Genomic DNA, 19,969 nt, shown 5'->3' with positions numbered 1-19,969 from the left:
CAAGGTGGCATACATGGATCAGGCTGGCTCAAGGTCACCAAATGAGCTTCAAGGCCAAGTAAAGATTTGAAGCCTGGTTTCCCAGGCCCTAGTCCAACTTTCTAACTACTACATTAAATTGACTCTTATAAACACAGCTATTTTTATCCCTTTTTTAGTCTTCCCAAATAATAGCTCTCACACACCTGTTAACAATTCGTGACTGGCCTCAGTGATCAACTCCTATGCCTTCATCTGCTTTATATGACACGTAAATTCAATTTTTTTTAAACCTGTGAAACAAACTGACATGTCTACTCCCCATATATAGGCCTTCAGCCTAAATGTACTGCGGTCCAAAAAATATCGGGGAGAAAAAACCCGACAACTTATAACAATGCATGACGCCATTGATAAGACAATGACTTTTTTCCATTTAACTAACCTGCTATAAATCATGACAAACCTGAGCTTTTGTTGATCCATAACTAATGGTAACGTAGCATGCCACTAATCAATGCAAGTTAAAACTCTCAAAATTTGTCAAGCATAAGTCATACATTCTGAATAACTGAGGCTCCATTTATACTAGTCACTTTCCTGGGACAGATGAATCCAATTTTTGTAGATTTCCAATTCCTTCTCATTTCTGTCGTAAACTTACTAAAGTCTGCCGGTATATATTCATTCATCTTACCTTGTAGCAAATGCAGGCTGCACTTCATGAGGGTTGCGGCGGTCAGACCAGAAAAACAGCAATCTATCAAACTTAGGTTCAATGTCAGCAAACTGGGCTTTGCCTTCAGGAAATATTCGAAGAATACCTCCACTTACCTTAAAAGACATAAACAGTGCTTCACAATCAAAGATGCTATCAGCAATTTCAATGTACCAAGAGCACCTACATATAGCTTCCTTTTAACTCAACTATTTCTAGAATAATTAAAGCAGACAGTAAGATTTCCTTCTCACAGTGATCCAAATAAAAGTAAGTTGCACTAATGAAACTCCTTTTTGATGTTCATAAGTTGGCTCTATAAAATGAACTAGCACAGACTGAAAAATCATTCGAACAATCAAAATGTCTCCGATTTTTGTAACATACATTAATGAATGTGTTTTAGTGTATATTTAGATAATCAATATTAATAAAATGGAACTTTTGCAAAACCAAAAATTACTGTTTTATGAGAAACAAAATCTCTGTGCTCATATTGTTAACTGCATACAAATTCTGAATGAGTGGTCCACAGAATGAATATAAACAGCACCTTTAAAAATATTGAATAGTGTAGGAACTCCTCCACTGGGTTAAATTAAAGACCCCATCTAGTCCAGTATCCTGTTTTCACAGGAAGTAGAACCAGGGTACAACAAGCACTCTCCCTGGATTTCTGACAAGCAACTAGCTTAGTTGAGTTTCAATTGGGGCAATTTCCAGCCACTAGTCTAACCAATTTCTATACTTTGCCCAACATTCTCATAGCTCCTTGAAGTTAAATATGAACAATGAGGAGTCAGCACCACAACTAATGGCTATCAAATTTCTGAAGAAGGAAATAAATTCTAGTCTTTCTCCAAAGACGACCAGGGAGATCAGTGAATATATGATCTATAATTTATTTTCAATATAGCAAATAAATATATTCTTAACAAAGTTGAAAGCGTCTCATAGCCTTAGTATTAAAGAAGGCAATTCCTCACATTTACACATGAACTGGAAGAGTTGTTTCACGTTTAACATTAGCATCAAAGCTACACAGAAGTTTACTGCCATAAAAACAATAAGCGGGATCCAAAGAGCTACTTGAGGTGCATTTAAAACTTTCAGCATGCCTAGTGTGATTTCTTAGGAAAGTATGTTTTTAGAGCCTAGCTGGAGTGGAAGGGAGACCAAACACTAGGTGAGGTGCCCTGGATATAGGATCGGATACAACTTCAAAGCATATGTTTACTAGGTGAACAAAATATTGCTTTAAAAGGCATGACATGTTATTCAAACATGTAAAAAAACCCTCTCTAAAATAGAATTACCTTGGCATCCCAGTCTTTATTAAGGTAATATATACATGTGACACATCTTCCATCTCCATTTGGATTATCAACATGGCGCACATATCCTGTTCCATTGCCTGGATAACAAGCCACCATTGCCTGTAATAAAAATAGAACAAAACTAGCATAAGAACAGATTGTTGGCTACAATAGTATGCTTCTTTCAAGCCAAACTTCAGGGAGAGGACTTCGAGGGTGCCAGGAAAGGCCTCTCTGAGAACATGCACCTGCAAGAACCACATTCACAACTCCTGCTTTGTGCAATTAAACCTCATGTCATGCCTAATGATTAGCATTCCAAAGCCCTGGGAAGGGGAAAGGAAGCTCTAGAATGGGTCAGCAAGGTTTACCTCGCCTGGGCCGGTTCACTCCAGCGGAGATCCGTCCATGGGCTCCATGAGCATGTGATTTCCGGTGTCTGCATCTGCAGAGACACGATTTCCGGCACCACGGAAGTGAGTCCCTGCGTTGCGCTGGTTTAGCACAGCGTGCGGGGACTCGCCGAGTGGGCGGCTCAGTTCGGAGGCGGCTTGGGGGCCAGTTAAATGACCCCCGTGGGCCGCTTGTGGCCCATGGGCCTTAGGTTGCAGACCCCTGCTCTAGAAAGTGGTTATAAATTAGCAACCCATTCCCCATTCATTTAAAACTGGCAGGCTGATTCCACTACCCGTTTATTTAGAGGGGGAAGGTGCTGAAATACCTCACCCTTTGAAAATCCAGAGACCATAAAGGAAAACACGTTTTACACACTTCTGTTGTTTTTGTTTTCTGTTATGTCCCAAATACACAAAAGAGTTAAGGAGTCATTGTAGGGATAAACCTGGAGATAAGTGCACCTTCTTACCGTTTCAGAAATGGTTGACCATCATGTTTACTAGAATACAAGATCAAATGAACAGTCAACAAAGCCTAGGGGTCAGTAAATATCTTGCTTTACAGTCATGTAGAATGCATGTAGCCCTGTTAGATTTAAGTAATTTTGCTGTAGTTAATACACTGTTGCATACAAAACACTAGCCCTTTTCTACTGTATTCCCCCCCCCCCCCATATCCAATTCTTTGTGATAAGAATTAAATTTCCCACTAGATTTAAAATAGGTGGGGTGAATTATGAAATACTTTTATTTCCACTCTTTTTTGCTAGCTATAACAAAACAAGCTGAAAAGGTTAAAGATTAATAACAAGGAAACAGCTTGAAAGTAGATGGGCAAGAATTCACTACATGCTAAAGAGGAAGTGCTGGAATGAGCAGCTGCTACAAAAAGACTATTTAAAAAAATCTAGAAGAGACAGGTGATTATAGGAGCAAGCACAGGATGTATTAAACTCAAATCCAAAGGAAACTAGTACAATAGTAATTGAAGAATACACCGCAAGATGTAAACTAGAAGAGCTTGCCTGACTTTCAAAACTAGACCCATACCTTAAATAATGTTATTTAAATAATCAATATCTGGGAGTAAAAACAAGAGACCAAGCAATTTTAGCAGGTTAAGATGCACTACTATCGTATTTTGCTCACTGCAAATATAAATGTGATGTGAATTTAGAATATCAGAACACAAATATAAACTTATTTTAAAGATACTAACTTTAAGACAGGAATTCTATACACATGTACTTGGAAAGAAGTCCTAGTGAAACCAAGAGGGCTTACTCCAAGTAAACCTGCAGACCACAGGAGACACTTAATAAAATTTTAGCCTTGCTTAACATCCTATTGGATATAAGTCCATAGACTCTGGCCCTGATAAAATTATCAAATCCTCAAGTTTCATTGACGGCATCATTACAAGCAAGACACATGATTGGGACTACCAAAGGATTTTTCAACTAAATTATCAACTGAATTTCCCACCACCCAGCTTCATTGGATGACCTTGGTTCTAGTGTTATGAGAGAAACTTCTCTATCCACTTTCTCAACACTACGAAAATGTATCTTTTGGAGATAAGGCAAGAAGAACTGCATGGTTTTTCCAAGTGTGATCCCAATACAGATTTCTGTAAAGGCCCCAGTAAAACTGGCAAATGTTATTTTCAGTCTTGCCTATAATGATCCTTAGCCCAGAATCTATAGGTCAGAGCTTTTCAAACTTTTCATGCTGGTGACACCCTTTTTAGACATGCATCATTTCACGACACAGTAATTCAGTTTTACTAGCAAGCCGGAGGTTAAACTATCCCCTTTCCAGTCCCGGGAGAGGTGCAGGGAGTATTTGCGCAACACACCTACACTCTGCAGCTGACACACTAACGTGTCGCGACACAGTTTGGAAAGCTCTGCAAATCCACTGCCCTCTTCACCACAACCCCTATCTTTCTCAGTTAAAGCTAGCTCATGTCAGGGTAAGCAGGAATACCCAGCGCCAGTCCAGAGGTGGAACACTGTCTGCAGTGACATTCTCTGCCCCCGCATGCTTCTTACTGCCTGGGCTGAGTGCTCCTGAGCTCCTTCGTGGTTCCTCAACCTGCAAGAGCCTGCTTACTTGCCTCTCTGATTCTCAGGACCTGAACAGTAAGTCAGCAGGCTGCTACACCCTTCTCTCCCCAACGTGCTGCAAGCCTAGCCATCACAGATGCACTGCTGAATAAACAAACAAGATGTTATACAGACCTTTAGCTCAAAAGTGAAGAAACAGTGCTTCAATTCAAGTAAGCACAACTGAAGCCTTTAACACCCACCTAGAGAGGCTGGCTGAGAGGGAGAGGCATTCTCTACAATGGTGTCCTCTCCCTTTTCCTTCCTCCAACAGGCAGGCTGTTTATCTTTTGTAATACTGTACAATGGTTTTTGCCTTCAGGTAGGCTCCTAGTCCAATCTCTGTCCAATGCTTCCCAGGCACAGGGCCTGAACAAATCCAAAATACAGATATCATTCCAAATATTGGTTTTATTATATGAGCTCATTCTAATTCAGTCTGGTTCCACTGGATGCCGTAAGTTTACCCATATTCTGAACCCCTTTTTTTCTAGATCTTTTCAGCGTTTATTTGTTGATTTATTGTGTAATTGTGAGCTTTTGAAATTTAAAAAAATTAATATATATAAACATTTTAAAAACTTTGTATGAAACCAAAGACTCTTCAGATGGTGTTCCTGTTTGGGAGAGGAAACTCTTCAAATATTCTTTCCTCTTTTAGTTCTGTTTTTTTTTTTTTAATTATTCTTATTCTGGTTCAGTTTGATTTCCTGCTATCAAGCTGATTCATTGACATTTCTACCAGAATACTTAAGAAGCAATCCTATGGATGCTAAGGCTGCAATTCTATAAATGTTCACCTGGCAATAAAAACCCCTGAACTCACTTCTGAGTACACATGCATAGGATCACACTATTACAAGCCTCATTGAACTCTGTTGGACCTGCTTTCAATAAATGTGCCTAGGATAGGGCTATTAGTATACTTGATGACCCTAAAACCTTCTAGATGACATAGAGTAACTAAACACTTTAAAGCAACTAAACACTTTAAAGTATCTGTCGGAAGCTGAACAGGCAAAAGGGTTTAGTGAGAAGGAAGAAGCTGGGGCAGAAAGCAGTCCTGATGTAGAGGCTGGAGGTGGGGGGCAGGAGACAGGGGTGAGACAGGCTGCTGAAGAATCCAGGGAGTCTCCCTCTCCTGCAGTGTCCAGCTTCCTACACCTGGTCAACCAGAACATGCAGAGAAATGAAAAGAGCAGAGGAGAGATTAGGTGTGCACAAACACAATCTTCAATTGCTTGGGAAAAACCCTGCAAAGGAGGGGACTTAGGCAGCTGTGGAAAAGTGGGGACCTTCAGTCTTCGCAGCTGCCTCCATGGGGCAAGACCTACTGAGAAGAGTAGCTGAGATCACTAGGCTTTCACTGTTTTTGGTTTCTTTGAATAAGGAGTTAACTTCACTGACACCAGTGTTTTTTATTGCTGACCTACACCTGACTCCGGCTCCTGATATATGCAAACCTTAAACTGTAGTCCAATTTAACCATGGTTTGCTGAAACAAATCAGCTTCATAAACCATGGTTTGTAGCTGGCATTTCTCAACACAGAATTGTTAGGATAAATCATACTTTCTAGTCTTGTCTGAAGAGGGCAGTGGATTTGTCTTCTATCAAACAGCAGTTAATAGAAAATTTTAGTGAAAGCTTCCAGTCTCCTCCATGCAACCATGCAAGGGAAGAGGAGGGGGTAAGAAAGCAAGGCATCTCATTCCTGTCATGATAAACCATTATGATGCCCAAACTGGCTTATACTGTTCACATGCTCCTAATGTGTCAAAATTAGTTTGCTTTTAAAATTTGAGAAACACATTTATAGAGCAGACTATTATCTGATAATTCACGCTTTCCCCGATCTTTGACTTTCAGCTGCTTATAAAATTGGGATTTTCAATTTGCACAACTGAATAAAATACTATATACAAAAGTATTCCACTTCCTTTAAAATCCACATTTTGTACCACACACCCTTTATGTCAAAATAAGCAGGTTTCCTTCCCTGTAGAGAACAGCTACAAGGCCTTTTCCTGTCAGACACTGAACAAGCATAGTAGTGGCTTAAACAATATGACATTTCACCAGCTGTGTGAGGCTAAGACAGTAAACTTACTTCATGAATTTTCTGCAAAACAATTGCATTTTCTATTCAATATTACAAGTTAATAATTATTTTCAGTAATATTATGAATTGTAAAGCCCTTGCCATTGTTTCTGTGATTTAAATTGTGTGACTTTTTATTATTATCAACCAATTTGCAAGGAAGATTGACTCAAAGAATATTGTGACACAAAAATAAAAGGACTCAAGACTTAATAAAACCTGCGTTAGATGCATAAATAGTTGTCTTCATGCTTCTAGGACCCTTGCAGTTCTGATAGCAGGTATCACCCCTAGTTCACAGAAGACACCTGCTGCAGTAGAAGCGGCTTACGGCCCTCACCAAATACAGAATTAAGCCCATTTTAAGAACTTTGTTGCCACGGCAAGGGAGTGGGAGAGAAAGCAAGACTCTTTTTATCAGCCTGCCTGGCTCAACTGACATCTAGAGCCTTCACTCTTGGACTCCATCAACGGCAAGCCACTCTGTATGGGACAGCGAGAGACAAAGTGGCCCTGGTTTTTTTTTTTTCCTCCCTATTTGGGTCTCTCTTTCTGTGAACACCATAATACTGTGTTATACTTTGCTTACTTTGGGATATGTTGCATTAACAAATGCAGAAAGGGCCTATAGAAATTTAAATAGGAAACCCTCTTTAAATATTTCCAGAACCCCCCCCCCCCCCGGCATGGCTTCTAATTATTGGTTAACATGCAGGATAGCACCTCTCTTGCCCCAGAGACTATATTTTTGACAGCTTTAAAAATAGGGCAAGTACTAATTAAGCTCTCCTACGAACTGTGGCATTGGAAGACAGAGAACACAATGTTCTGGATTCTATCCAACAGTGGGAATCAAAATACTCATACTTTCCTCTCCTCTCCCTTGATTTACTCCTTCAGGAAGAGGAAGTCTTATTTGTGGTCATTACAAATCAAATTAATAGCAGTGTTTTCAAATAGTAGAGCTTTTTCAGACTTTCAATATATTATAAATTCCCTCAAAAATACTAGGAAGGGTTTAAAAACTAGACTTTAAGTATAACAAAAAAAGCCTAAGATTTGAAAAATCCATGCTGCGTTAAAAGGGGTATGAAGGATTAGCCTCTACTCTAAGTGCTCTATTTTCTGCCAAAATATGTGTCAACTGGACGCAAGTCAGTCTTTGGATGAGAGAACATGTGCTCAGTGTTTGCCTCCATAGAGAACGTTTCGGATGATAACCAACATTTTGTGATTGGACTTCCACTTGTGCAATGAGACCTGCTCTTCCTCCCCCAGCTGTCCCCCCTCAACAGCCCAATTTGCTCAAGCGTTTTCTGAACCTATGGCGCAGATTTTGGAAGCACCGGGGGCTGCAGGGGTGAGGTGAGAAAAAGAAGGCCCTTGCATGAGTGGAAACCTTTAGCACACAGGAGTGGATGATAATCTAGGAGAGAAGAACAAGACAAAGTGAACAAGACAGTTGAAAAGCCAAAACAGTTTGGCATATAGTACAGTAAAAATCCTTTGTTAAACTGCTTCCTTATTTGGGATCATGAACAAGCATCTGTTTGTACAACACAGCTTCTTCTTCCCTCCACGGCCCCTGGGACAGATTTTGGGGGTGCACAAAGGAGGGGAGAAAGAGGAGAAAACGGAAGACCTGTTGTGCAAAAAGAATTTCCTTGTGCAAGAAGGGAGACATTCCTGGATGTCACCCATTCTGAATACTTTGGGGGTAATTCTCGCTAACCCTCAATTACATTTCAATCCCTCTCACAAACATAAGTTTTATTTTCCATGAGAAGCACAAAGGTGACATGAAAAAAAAATACAGTGTCAAGGGCAAGGCAATGTATAAAGTAAAACAACTAATTTCCTTGTGCTCATGGAAGGGCTTTTGATCCAGCAGATACATCAACTAACAGAAGAGTGGAGGCAATTATTGCCGATTTCCTTTCCCCCTGCAGCACCTACTTCCAACCTGTTCTCCCAACTCTAGTTGGGGGTGGGGGCAGGGCACTGACAGTGTAAGGCAGGGGTCAGCAAACCTTTTCAGCAGGGGGGCGGTCCACGTCCCTCAGACCTTGTGGTGGGCTGGACTATATTTTTATGGGGGGGGGGGGGAATGAACCAATTCCTATGCCCCACAAATAACCCAGAAATGCATTTTAAATAAAAGCACACATTCTACTCATGTAAAAACATGCTGATTCCCCAACCATCCGCAGGCCGGATTTAGAAGGCAATTGGGCTGGATCCGGCCCCCTGGCCTTGGTTTGCCTACCCATGGTGTAAGGGAAAGAACCAGCAAAAATAGTGCCCCCTCCTCTTCCTTTAGCAGATGCCTCCACTAAATCAAAAGCACTTCGAGAACTCAAGGATATGCACATATAGTTTATAAGGTCCTGAAAATTAACATCTGCTTAGTATTGTAGACCGATCTGTGCTCTGAGATTACCTATGATCTCTGCATAATAAAGCTGCTCATTTTTTACTGTAGTGAAAACTATCTTCTTTTCACACCGGCAGTTTCATGAGTAGATTTGTCCGCCCATAATGCTACTCCTGTTGGGATCCTGGTTATTTAGGAAAAAGAACCAACCATGTAGTATTTGTAATTTTTTGTTTCAATTTATACTATTCAGGGTCTGTCAACATCACTGGTGAAGGGAAAAGAAAAAATATCCAATGGCAAGTCATTGATTCTAAAATTGGATTTGATGAACGGAGTGGAAGTTTTGCCCTACCTGTCTATGGAAGTCCACAGAAGCCCCTTTTCATTCAAAAAAGAGGTGGCTCCTCAACTGAGCTAGGAATGCTCTAACATGGTCTGCTCTTTGTAGTTAGGGAACCCCTATAAGCTTGTGCCACAATAAATCCATCAAGCCTTTATAGTGCCATAATTTTGTCACAATTAAACTGCACAAATACCTTCTAAACTGTAACACAACTGTGGTTTGTATTCAACAAAATCAGAATATATCCACTGAAATAAGGGGATCTAAGTTAGTCACATTCATTGATTTCACTTCGTTTATTCTGAATATGGCTAACAGTGGCCACAACTCTGAATCTTTTTCAGCACTTTGACAAATATAGGATCCAGGTCCTGAATGCCCTCCGAAGAAAGGTCTTCTACTGTTTCAGTTAAACAGAGAAGTACAATGGAACCTCAGGTTAAGTACTTAATTCGTTCCGGAGGTCTGTTCTTAACCTGAAGCACCACTTTAGCTAATGGGGCCTCCTGCTGCTGCCGCACGGCTGGAGCACAATTTCCGTTCTCATCCTGAAGCAAAGTTCTTAACCCAAAGTACTATTTCTGGGTTAGCGGAGTCTGTAACCTGAAGCGTATGTAACCTGAAGCATATGTAACCTGAGGTACCACTGTATACATTTGGGGGAAGGGGAAACTCACACCTTTATTTGTTGTTTTTTTGGCTGGCTTTTTACTAACTAAACATCTGCCAAATATGGGCTATTTCAAATCAACAGTTACCATATAGAAAAGAGCACTAGATTTAGATGGGCCTATGCTTAAAGTTTATACAAACTTCAAAGCTGTAAGTCAGCAGTCCATGTTGTATTTATGTTTTCAATACAATTAATCTTAAATCCTAAAACACTCAGGCTAGATCCCATTTATAGACTCACTGAGGAATGTCAACAAAGGGCATGCAAAACTAATGGAAGACTGGTGGAGCAGAGTGCCCAAGCAGCAATCTCTGTGGTTGAGCATAGTCTAAACACTGCCAACAATTGTCAAGTTTTATCCCACTATACAACACTGAATCTATATATATGGCTGGTCTCCAAGATTAAATAAGGCTTTAAGCAAGAACAAAAGATGTATCTTTTAGCTGGCAGGCTAACACTATCATTTTCCTTTAAACCACATTCTCGTATCCCAACTGTTTGAACTTCAGAAAACATTTCTGATTAAAGCCAGGTTAGCAGTGTACAAGCAAAACCAAAGCTCCTCTATGGTTTCCTCTGCCAACATTCTTCATTCTTAAGACAGCAACATTCCTTATGTTCCATTTCTGGCTTTTATCAAATCAAGGCTATGCAATGGAGGGCAATTCCTGCATCCTTTTTAACAAAAAGAGGTTGATAATGAAGCAAATTACTGACAAATAATCACAGGAACTACTTTGCTATTCTTATCATCTATGGTCTGAGAAACAAACATTAATTTTAGGCACCATTGTCATTTTCTAATGTTATATTTATTACGCATTATGTAACTTATGAAGAATTAGTGCACAATTTGGCTGTTTTCCCTTCCATATTTCCTTTTGAAGCATGCGTACATTTAGATTTCAAGTCTGCAGATAGAGATGGTACTGTTTTATGTTGTTTATATAAAGTTTTAGATGCTTTACAAATAATAATCTAATTCTTTTTATAAGAATTACTCAGCACTGTCACTCAATTAGAGTTTCATTTCCAATCTCTCTCTCTCTCTCTCTCTCTCTCTCTCTCTCTCTCTCTCAAATAAATATGATTTTACTTTCTGAATGAGAGCTCAAGTTTGAAACGGAATAAAAAACAGTGCTTATATGTCTACATTTTATCAGCAGAGTGGCATAACTTGTTCCCAGAACAAGGGATGAAGAGCGGTTGTTCTACAAAGTTCAAACCACCAATGAAGTGTTCTAGGGAGCAGTGATGTGAGGTGGAATTTTTTTCAAGTGCTTTCTTTTTTCTGTGGAAATAAGTTAATTACTAACAATAATTGGATATCAATTGCAAATACAATTAGACAATCTTCACTATTTCCAGGCTGCGGAATCACTATATAATGTAATTATAAATTAATTTTGTATACCATCCTATACCCATAGATCTCAGGGCAGTTCACAACATAAAATCACAATATAAAAAACAGAAATACATTATAAAAACAAAGATAATAATCCTCCCTTCCACAACATATTTTAAAAGGGCACCTGATGTCAATCAGCCAAAGGCCTGGTTAAAGAGGAAGATTTTGACCTGGTGCCTAAAGGTGTTTAATGAAGGTGCTAGCTTTCTTTGGGCTGTTCTATGGGCTGCTAAAATTTATTAGCATATCAATAGCCCGTTGCTCGGTCCCTGCTCCTGCCAACCTAGCAGTTCAAAAGCACGTCAAAGTGCAAGTAGATAATAGATACCGCTCCAGCAGGAAGGTAAACAGCATTTCCGTGCGCTGCTCTGGTTCACCAGAAGCGGCTTAGTCAAGCTGGCCACATGACCCGGAAGCTGTACGCTGGCTCCCTTGGCCAATAAAGCGAGATGAGTGCCACAACCCCAGAGTCGGTCATGACTGGACCTAATAGTCAGGGGTCCCTTTACCTTTACCTTAAGGATGGACATGCCTGGGTATAATGAGGAAAATCATAGAGATTTCAGAGGTCTCTTCCCAAGGTGAACTATGTTGTCAATAACCAAACCCCTTGGTCAGACAGCAGGCCCCAAAGAATATATGCATTGCAATTAAAAATCTATGTAATGTATTATCTCCCCCACACATTTCTAGTCAATTACATGTTGTATATTGATACAAAAAATTAACATGGGTACTTTTAAAAGTTTTGTTTACTAAATTTAAGTAAAATAAGTAAAACCACCTTGAGAAATGTGGGGTGATGCGTGTCTGAGGAGAGTGCATTCTCTGTGGCAGCCCTTAAGTTGCAGAATTATCTTCCCACAGAGGTACATCTGGAACATTTATTATACAACTTTCATTATAGGCTGAATATACATCTCTCTACTATGGCCTTTGACACATGAGAGATATTTTTAGGACCCATCCTGCTCTTCTGATTGTAAATTGTCTTAAATGATTTACCATAAATCTTTTTATTTTTACATTGTTGTAATCAACCCTTCAATCTTATGGTGATGGGAAAGTAAGAAATCAAAATCAAATCAAGTAGTAGTAGTAGTAGTAGTAGCAGCAGCAGTAGCAAAATATTAATTAACCTCAGCCACTATTTTAGACTAATCCTCATCTCTACAGCCCCAAGTCCACACCTGCAGCAAACTAGTCAACCAATATCAATATTAGCTAACATTTTATTTAGCAAGTTATATGAACTTTTATGGGACGCGGGTGGCGCTGTGGGTAAAAGCCTCAGCGCTTAGGGCTTGCCGATCGAAAGGTCGGCGGTTCGAATCCCCACGGCGGGGTGCGCTCCCGCTGTTCGGTCCCAGCGCCTGCCAACCTAGCAGTTCGAAAGCACCCCCGGTGCAAGTAGATAAATAGGGACCGCTTACTAGCGGGAAGGTAAACAGCGTTTCCGTGTGCGGCTCTGGCTCGCCAGAGCAGTGATGTCACACTGGCCACGTGACCCGGAAGTGTCTCCGGACAGCGCTGGCCCCCGGCCTCTTGAGTGAGATGGGCGCACAACCCTAGAGTCTGTCAAGACTGGCCCGTACGGGCAGGGGTACCTTTACCTTTACCTTATGAACTTTTATTAGCTCAAGCTGTTCTTATCAACTTGTGAGGTTTCTGTTTTGTTTGTTTTTCTTTACAAGGCTAAATGACAACTTCCTTCACAACCGACCAATAGGATTTTAATTTCAATTAACAAGCTTTAGTTAAGATTCCTGCCTTGTAGGGGGTGGACTCGATGACCTAGGGTCCCTTCCAACTCTAGAATTCTAAGCAATAATAACATATTTAATGATTTTTTTATTTTAATTTTACTTTGGGGTAAATATTAACCAACTAGTGGAGAAATGGAGACAATAATGCAAACAAAGCTCTAGTACAAACTGATACTTTCATTACACTGAAAGTCAACCACATTTACTAGAATGCTAATTAAAGAAAACATGCAGTAATTCAAATTCGACACTGTTCAATATCTGGACCACAGTACTACCCACTGAAGTTACATGCCCTGACAATTAAAAAGCTTTCCAAGCCAAAAAAAACCCCAAACCTGTGGTCTAACCTCATCAGCAATGGCCTGTTACAGAACTGGGCTCAGAGTAGCCCGCTTGCAAAAAGGTCTTTTAACCTTCTTTAAAATTCTGATCTATAACCTAACAAATCAAACTGGGTACAGGAAAACATTTTTTAATTCCTTTCAAGACCATTTAGTTTTATTGGCTTTATACCTATTTAACTAAAACAAGGAGGTGTTTCCTGTGTATATCTAAAACAGAGGTTAGGAAGTGACAATAAATGACAGAGTCAACACAATTAAACTGCATGCTCACAGCAAGATGTGATAAATGCAGGTAGCCACAGTGATCCAGAACAAATAACTCCAGAAGTAGTACAAGGGTAATATTTTGGTTTGGCGCAAGTAAAACGCCTTACATAGCATCAGATCATCTAGCTCAGTATTGTTTACACCACCCTCTCCTACCTGGTGACCTTCAGTTATTTTGGATTACAATTCCAATCAGCACCAGCCAGCATAGTCAATGGACTGGGATAATGGGAGTTATAGTTCAAAACACCTGGAGAGCACCTCGGTTAGAGAAAGCTGGCTTACACTGACTAACAGCAGCTCTTCAGGGTTAAAGGTGGAAGTCTTTTCAAGCCCTAGTTTGAGAAATTGTACCTGGGAACTTCTGCATTCAAAGCATGTGCTTTACCACTGAACCATGTATTCTCTTGGCCCATATACTAAGCAAACCCAGAATGTGTTGACTTGCCTTTTGTCAGTGCCATGTTCATCTGAACACACAGACTAGTTGCATTGGTCTATTAGACTTGAAAATCTACAACTTCCAAATATCCAAGAGGTGCAGCACACTGTTAGGAACAGGATTGGCAACTACAATTTTTGGGCTGAAAGCTAAGCCTCACCAAAACGTGGAGCCTTGTATAGGACGAAGAGAAATGGTGGTAATGGCAGCTGTTCCAAGTGGAAAAGTCAACGGGTGACAAGTGCCTGAAAGTTTTAAAATGGCTCTTACTGGTTTGTATTCTTTTATTATTTTTAAAAGGACATCTTTATTTCACTTCCCCAGACACAAATCAGGTATCTGCTCATTATGAATAGTCAAATACCCTTTAAGGCAGGCATAGGCATACTCTGGCCCTCCAGATGTTTGGGACTACAATTCCCATCACCCCTAGCTAACAGGACCAGTGGTCAGGGATGATGGGAATTGTAGTCCCAAACATCTGGAGGGCCGGAGTTTGACCATGCCTGCTTTAAGGTAGCATAATGCTATACAGAAATAATATTGTCAGAGGAAATATTCAAAAATGGAATTTCTGCACAATAGTGTCCTGAAAAGATGTTCACAAGCAGTTAAGCACTGTTGTATTAGAAAAATTTCTAACTGATTTTAAGTTAAAGCTATTTTAATGACCACCTATATTTTACTAATCCTGGGGCCTGTAAATAGCCATACACCTTCAAAAGAAAATTTTTACTAATACCAGTCTTCTTTGGGGGTTTTAAATTTCATGCTTGACTTATCTACTTGACATATTTGCTTTCACTTCTGCGGACTTGTCTGCAAGACTGGACTAACCTAAATCTGAATCTTTTTACATATCCACTGCCCCAATATTAAACATGTTAACACAGGTCTCTCTCATTTGTGACACTAAGCACACTTTTATTAAATCTGTTTAAGATACACCTGTTTCATTTCCCTACACACATATTAACCTACAGTACTTTTAAGAAGTTATCTGCCTCTCTGCTCCATATTATATTTAAATGCTTGGTATGCCTTTAAAGGAAGTACAGTAAAGTCTGCTTAATAAGCTGTATTTTTTTGGCAAACCTTTTTGCAGAGGAAGTTTTACACTGTATATGTTAAGCACCTTCTTATCTAGCACTTTGTGGATGGCTACCTCAGCAGCTCCCATGTGCTTAAGCCTGGGTACTTGTATAGCTCAAGTCTCACAATTTAGGAGAGCGCATTAACAGTTCAATCCTATACATGTCAATTCAGAATTAAGTCCCACTGAGTTCAATTGGACTTACTCCCAAGGAAGGGGGTTATGATGTTTCACATTATCTCCAATCAGTGTTTGAAATTCCCATTGTTTTGCGACAGGGAATTTCATTAACGTAAGCAGTTTCTGAGTTCTGGGTGCAGTACAGCACCTAAGATTTCAGATTAAAACTGCAAAGTGGAAGGAAAGGAGGACCTTTTTCTGTCTCTCCACTTCCAGCTACTCTTTGAAGGCTGGAGAAGAGACCTTCTTAAGAATATTAGGGAGGTGGGCAAGAGAAGAACTAGACCATGTGAAAAATGAACACAATATTTTAGCTGTAGTTCATTCATTTTCAGCTTTGTATTCTTGTTATTAAAAAATGTGCCTAGACATTCCATTGTTGAGCCCATAACTTAGGTTTAATACGCCATTTAGCTCCTAGCTTTCATATCTGTTTCTAACACTGTTTGCAACATTATTTATTTACTGCTAACAGCCTGCTAGATATTGTATCAAAATATAAATATAATGTGGTCCCTGTACAGAGATTTATAAGTTAAATTAAAGGGGCAAGTCTATGGTAACTGTCAACAGAATATAGAATCAGCATTTAAACAGATTATGCAGGCCACAAAGGCACAGCTAATCATATCAGAAGACTAAAGGTGAAACTGTATCAGAATGTTTAGAATAGAGATATTTCAGAATATTGCTTCATTAACTGAAGGGCTCCACAATTCACAACAAGAAATCTGAGATGATCCTTTGCCCCTCTACAGCCCCAAGATGTAGCAGGCATACTTGTGACATTGAATGGATTTATAGAGCCTTTGTCTCTTAATGATATTCTGATGATTTAAGAAGTTCAGCTCCCTGTAATGTCTAGGTATGTTGCTATCTTATATCAATGTTCACATTTGAAATTAGTCATGCTGAGTTTCATGCCAAACACTGTTGCACAAATAGTTTCCACTAATATTTAGTAAAGGTACAATTCTGCTAATTTTTTGTAATTTAATTAAAGCCTAGTATATCATATTGTCTCATACTGAACATGCAGGTACAACTGTTAAATGACAGTTTTATTTGCATGTTCTTTATAACAGTGGTAGATGGGATCAGAACATCTTCCTAGATAGTATATATTCTCAAGGTTAAGTTGTTGGCTTTTTAGTAAACATGAATTCTGATTAAAATGGTTCCCCTTAAAGGGCTTTGCTACATGCTGCTGAGAGAGCAGAACTATCAGGCACATGCACTAGTTTCAGATATCAGTTCTCACCCAACCTTATCATATCGGTTACAGGTCAGAAAAAAGCAACTGTGAAGTAGTCCTAGATACTATTGGCAGTTGTACCACCTCCAGCTAGGTTGACAGAACCACAGAAGAGAAATTTTATTTGATAATATCCAGTCACAATACTGTTCATGTGATGATGTGTGATGGTGACAGCACTTATATGAGGAAACACATAGTTCTTAACAATAGCTTTATTTTGTGACTATTTTGATTTTAATTCTTATCACAATACCTAGCTTTAAAAATGAAATATTACTGTGCTAGTAAAATTACATAATCCCTAAACTCCAAAATCCATAGCTGGCCAAGTGTCACAAAACTGCAGTAAGCTTTTGGTTTCTCCAGAATTCACCATCAGGCAAGATGTTATACAACTCAGGGGGTGGGGTCAAGGAAAAACGTTATTTCTTGCCTAATTAAGAATTCTGGAGAATCCAAAAGCTTGCCACAATTTTGTGACATTCTGGATAGTCCTCAGAAAGGTACTTGACCAACTGTGGATTTTGGAGTTTTTTCCCTTATGGATCAACATGGCTAAGTTTGCTTTTTAGGACTACTGTTGGTGCTGAGCACTAAAGTTTTGATGGAGTATCGGCAGTAGTGTTACATTATTATAGAGTGTTGAATTGCTCCTGGCATCTGAAACTTTGATATGATGGCCAACATATCCTATTTTAAATGCTGATAGTGTATAAATATTATCACACCTCTGCTACACATACCTTGATAAATAGGGGGAGAGGCACTGAACCTCCAGGAACATCAACAATGTGTGAGGTTGGTTAATTTCAAAGCTAATTAATCAGGGACAGGAGATACACACCCAGTTTTGAACATGGCACAATCAAAACTGATTCAGTAGTGTCACAAATCCAGCAATACGCCACACTACTATATCATCTTTTTGTGACTTATTCTCCTGGACTACTGGACTCTGTGAAACTTTTATCATTTTCAAGAGTTTTTAGTGCTTAAAAAAACACCTGACTATAATACCTCCACTTGTTGCAAGGCAGAAGCGAATAGCCTAAAAGTTAGCAGTAGAGCTACTACAGTTAGCAGTCAGGCTCTCAAGCTGACTATAAATACAGTAAGTCTTTGCTGGGACTGATGGACAGAGTGTAGTAGCTCTTTATGAATGGAAGGATCCTACACTACTTCTTCCCTGACCACACCCATCTGATTTGACTAGTAAAGCAGTGTCAAGTTACTGTGGTCCCCTTACAATCACAGCTACAAGCCAGTGTAGCACGATCACAACAGTATTAATTATATGCTTAGGGAATCAACGCAGTAATATTATATATTCTCAGCATTCCTCCCTTGTGGACCTGAAAACGTGATATGGATAGGGCTGCTCGAGTTGTAGGCAAAAACAAGTTTTGCCAGCAAATCCAGCTAAGTTTAACATTAACTATGCATTAGGATAGCAACCTTCAAGAATGTGGGAACCCTTCGCTGACTCTAGCCCTCGCCATTGTCACTCACCAACCATTTGAGAATCTTGCCTTTTAAGCTGCTCTGAAATATAATATTCCTGAAAATAAGCGTGACTAGGGAATTCAATAAAGAGGAAGGGGGAGCCATCACCGGCCAGTGAAAGTCGTGAACTTGCCGCAGGTGGAAGGTTTAGAGACGGTGAGAGGGAGGAGGGGGTGTCACTCACTTTCGTCCTGCCGTTGATTTTGTAGTTGCCCAGCTTGCCGTTGCAGTGGCGAATGAGATCGTCCATACTGTTCATGAGCTTCCCGATGGTCATGCAGCCGGGCTCCTTGCCTTCCACCCAGGTGATTTTGTCGCCGCGGATGTCCCGAGAGGAGTCGCTCTTCTGGCTGACCAGCTGCCCGTCCGTGAAGTGCCCGGTGTGGTGCAGGGCGCGCACCTCCTGCTCGATCTGCCCGCCCAGCTCCTTGCCGAGGAATTCGTCCACCACGCAGATGCCGTGCTTGTTCATGCAGGGCACGATGTACTCCAGCGCCAGCCGCTGCGGCACCAGGGACTTCATCTGCCCGTTGGGGCGCAGCGACTCCTCCGCGCTCAAGTTGGACTTATCCCGGTAGAGGAGCGCCGCCTTCCCGGCTCCGGGAGCCGCCGCGGCCGCTTCCTTGCCCTCCTCCCCTTCCTGCCCTCGGCTCTCTGGCGCCACTTTGGCAACGTGGTTGTTCGTTACCGCCGCGGCCGCCTTCTTCTCTTCCGAGGTAGAGTCCGGCTGCGGCTTGGCCGGGAGCGCCGTTACCTTCTTGGGGGCGGCGGCCGCCCCGTCTCCTTCTCCTCCTGCGGAGGGCTGGGGGGAGCGAGCGTGGCCGTGGCCTTGGTGTCGCTCGCCGCCGCCGCTCCGGGGCTGAGCAACGCCCCCTCCAGCCGCCGCTGCCGCGCTGGGCTCGCTCCCCCGGCAGATGAGCTTGTGCTTCTTCCAGTCCTGGCGCTGGTGCTCTTTGCTACAGTAGAAGGAGCTGCGGCAGCGCCCGCAACGCAGCAGGTTTTCCATCTTCCCGCACAGCTCGCAGTACTGCCGGTCCCGCTCGCTGCTGGCGCTGCAGCCGCCGCCGCCACCGACACTGTTACTGTCGCCGCCGCCGCCGCCTTGTCCGGCCCCGCCGCTGTTGCCGTTGCTGCCGCCGCCGCCGCCACTCCCACCGCTGTCATTGGCCATGTTGCCGCGTCCCCCTCCTCGGTCGCCCCTGCTTCTCCTCGAACGGCCTTGGGAAGGAGAAGGAGGCGAGCGGCTCACTTCATCATGGCCGACCCCAGTCAGCGCTGCGGCCCCCGGCTGCCTCGCCCGCCTCCCGCTCCGCTCCTGGTGGGCGGAGGACAGTCAGCCACCAAAGCCCAGCGCCGCCGCCGCCGCCGCCCTCTTGCCCGCCGCCGCCTCCTCCGAGGCTCGCTTCTGTCACCGCCTCATAGCGGCGGCGAGCCTCGGTGGCGGGGCAGGAAAGCAGCCCCTCTCCCGCCGAGACTGCCCGGCCCTTTCCTGCCCGGCCTCAGCCTGCAGCGCTGAGGGGGGGGAAAGCCGCCGCCGAGTGCCGGCGCGAGCCCCTCGGCCTGCCTGCCTGCGCGCCTGCCTCCCTCCTCACTCGCTCGCTCGCTCTGGCTGGAGTCGAGCGCGGAGGAGGAGGAGTTTGCGCCGCCACTCACGGGCTGCGCTCTGCACGTACGCCACTTCCAGTCAGCC

At 41.9% G+C, this 19,969-nt stretch overlaps 1 protein-coding gene and 2 long non-coding RNA genes across 5 annotated transcripts in view; 1 reads left to right on the top strand and 2 right to left on the bottom strand.

The window, feature by feature from the left end:
• Window positions 1-9,490, top strand: part of LOC310674591 — a 19,715-nt gene extending 10,225 nt beyond the window's left edge. For both annotated transcript variants that reach the window (XR_014509663.1, XR_014509664.1), the window contains one exon: window positions 9,244-9,490. This is a non-coding gene — a long non-coding RNA (uncharacterized lncRNA). The remainder of the gene's footprint in view (window positions 1-9,243) is intronic.
• Window positions 1-19,969, bottom strand: part of EGLN1 (egl-9 family hypoxia inducible factor 1) — a 26,282-nt gene extending 6,313 nt beyond the window's left edge. Inside the window, exons 1-3 of one of the 2 annotated variants that reach the window (XM_083433925.1) lie at window positions 18,464-19,969; window positions 2,014-2,133; window positions 677-813 (exon numbers count right to left, since the gene is read on the bottom strand). In XM_083433925.1, coding sequence (XP_083290051.1) covers window positions 677-813; window positions 2,014-2,133; window positions 18,464-19,450 — 1,244 coding nt within the window. In that variant the 5' untranslated portion in view covers window positions 19,451-19,969. Of the gene's footprint in view, window positions 1-676; window positions 814-2,013; window positions 2,134-13,074; window positions 14,635-15,050 lie in introns of those variants that run through there. The other variant, XR_014509652.1, reaches the window with a different exon arrangement.
• LOC310674597 lies at window positions 5,023-7,723 on the bottom strand. The gene is made up of 2 exons (XR_014509672.1): window positions 7,089-7,723; window positions 5,023-7,038 (listed from the first exon to the last, which is right to left on the bottom strand). It is a non-coding gene; the product is annotated as an uncharacterized lncRNA (long non-coding RNA).

Source organism: Podarcis tiliguerta (genome assembly GCF_965153285.1).
Source record: "Podarcis tiliguerta genome assembly, chromosome: 3".
Classification (NCBI taxonomy): domain Eukaryota; kingdom Metazoa; phylum Chordata; class Lepidosauria; order Squamata; family Lacertidae; genus Podarcis; species Podarcis tiliguerta.
This window is presented reverse-complemented; position numbering and strand designations above follow the sequence as displayed.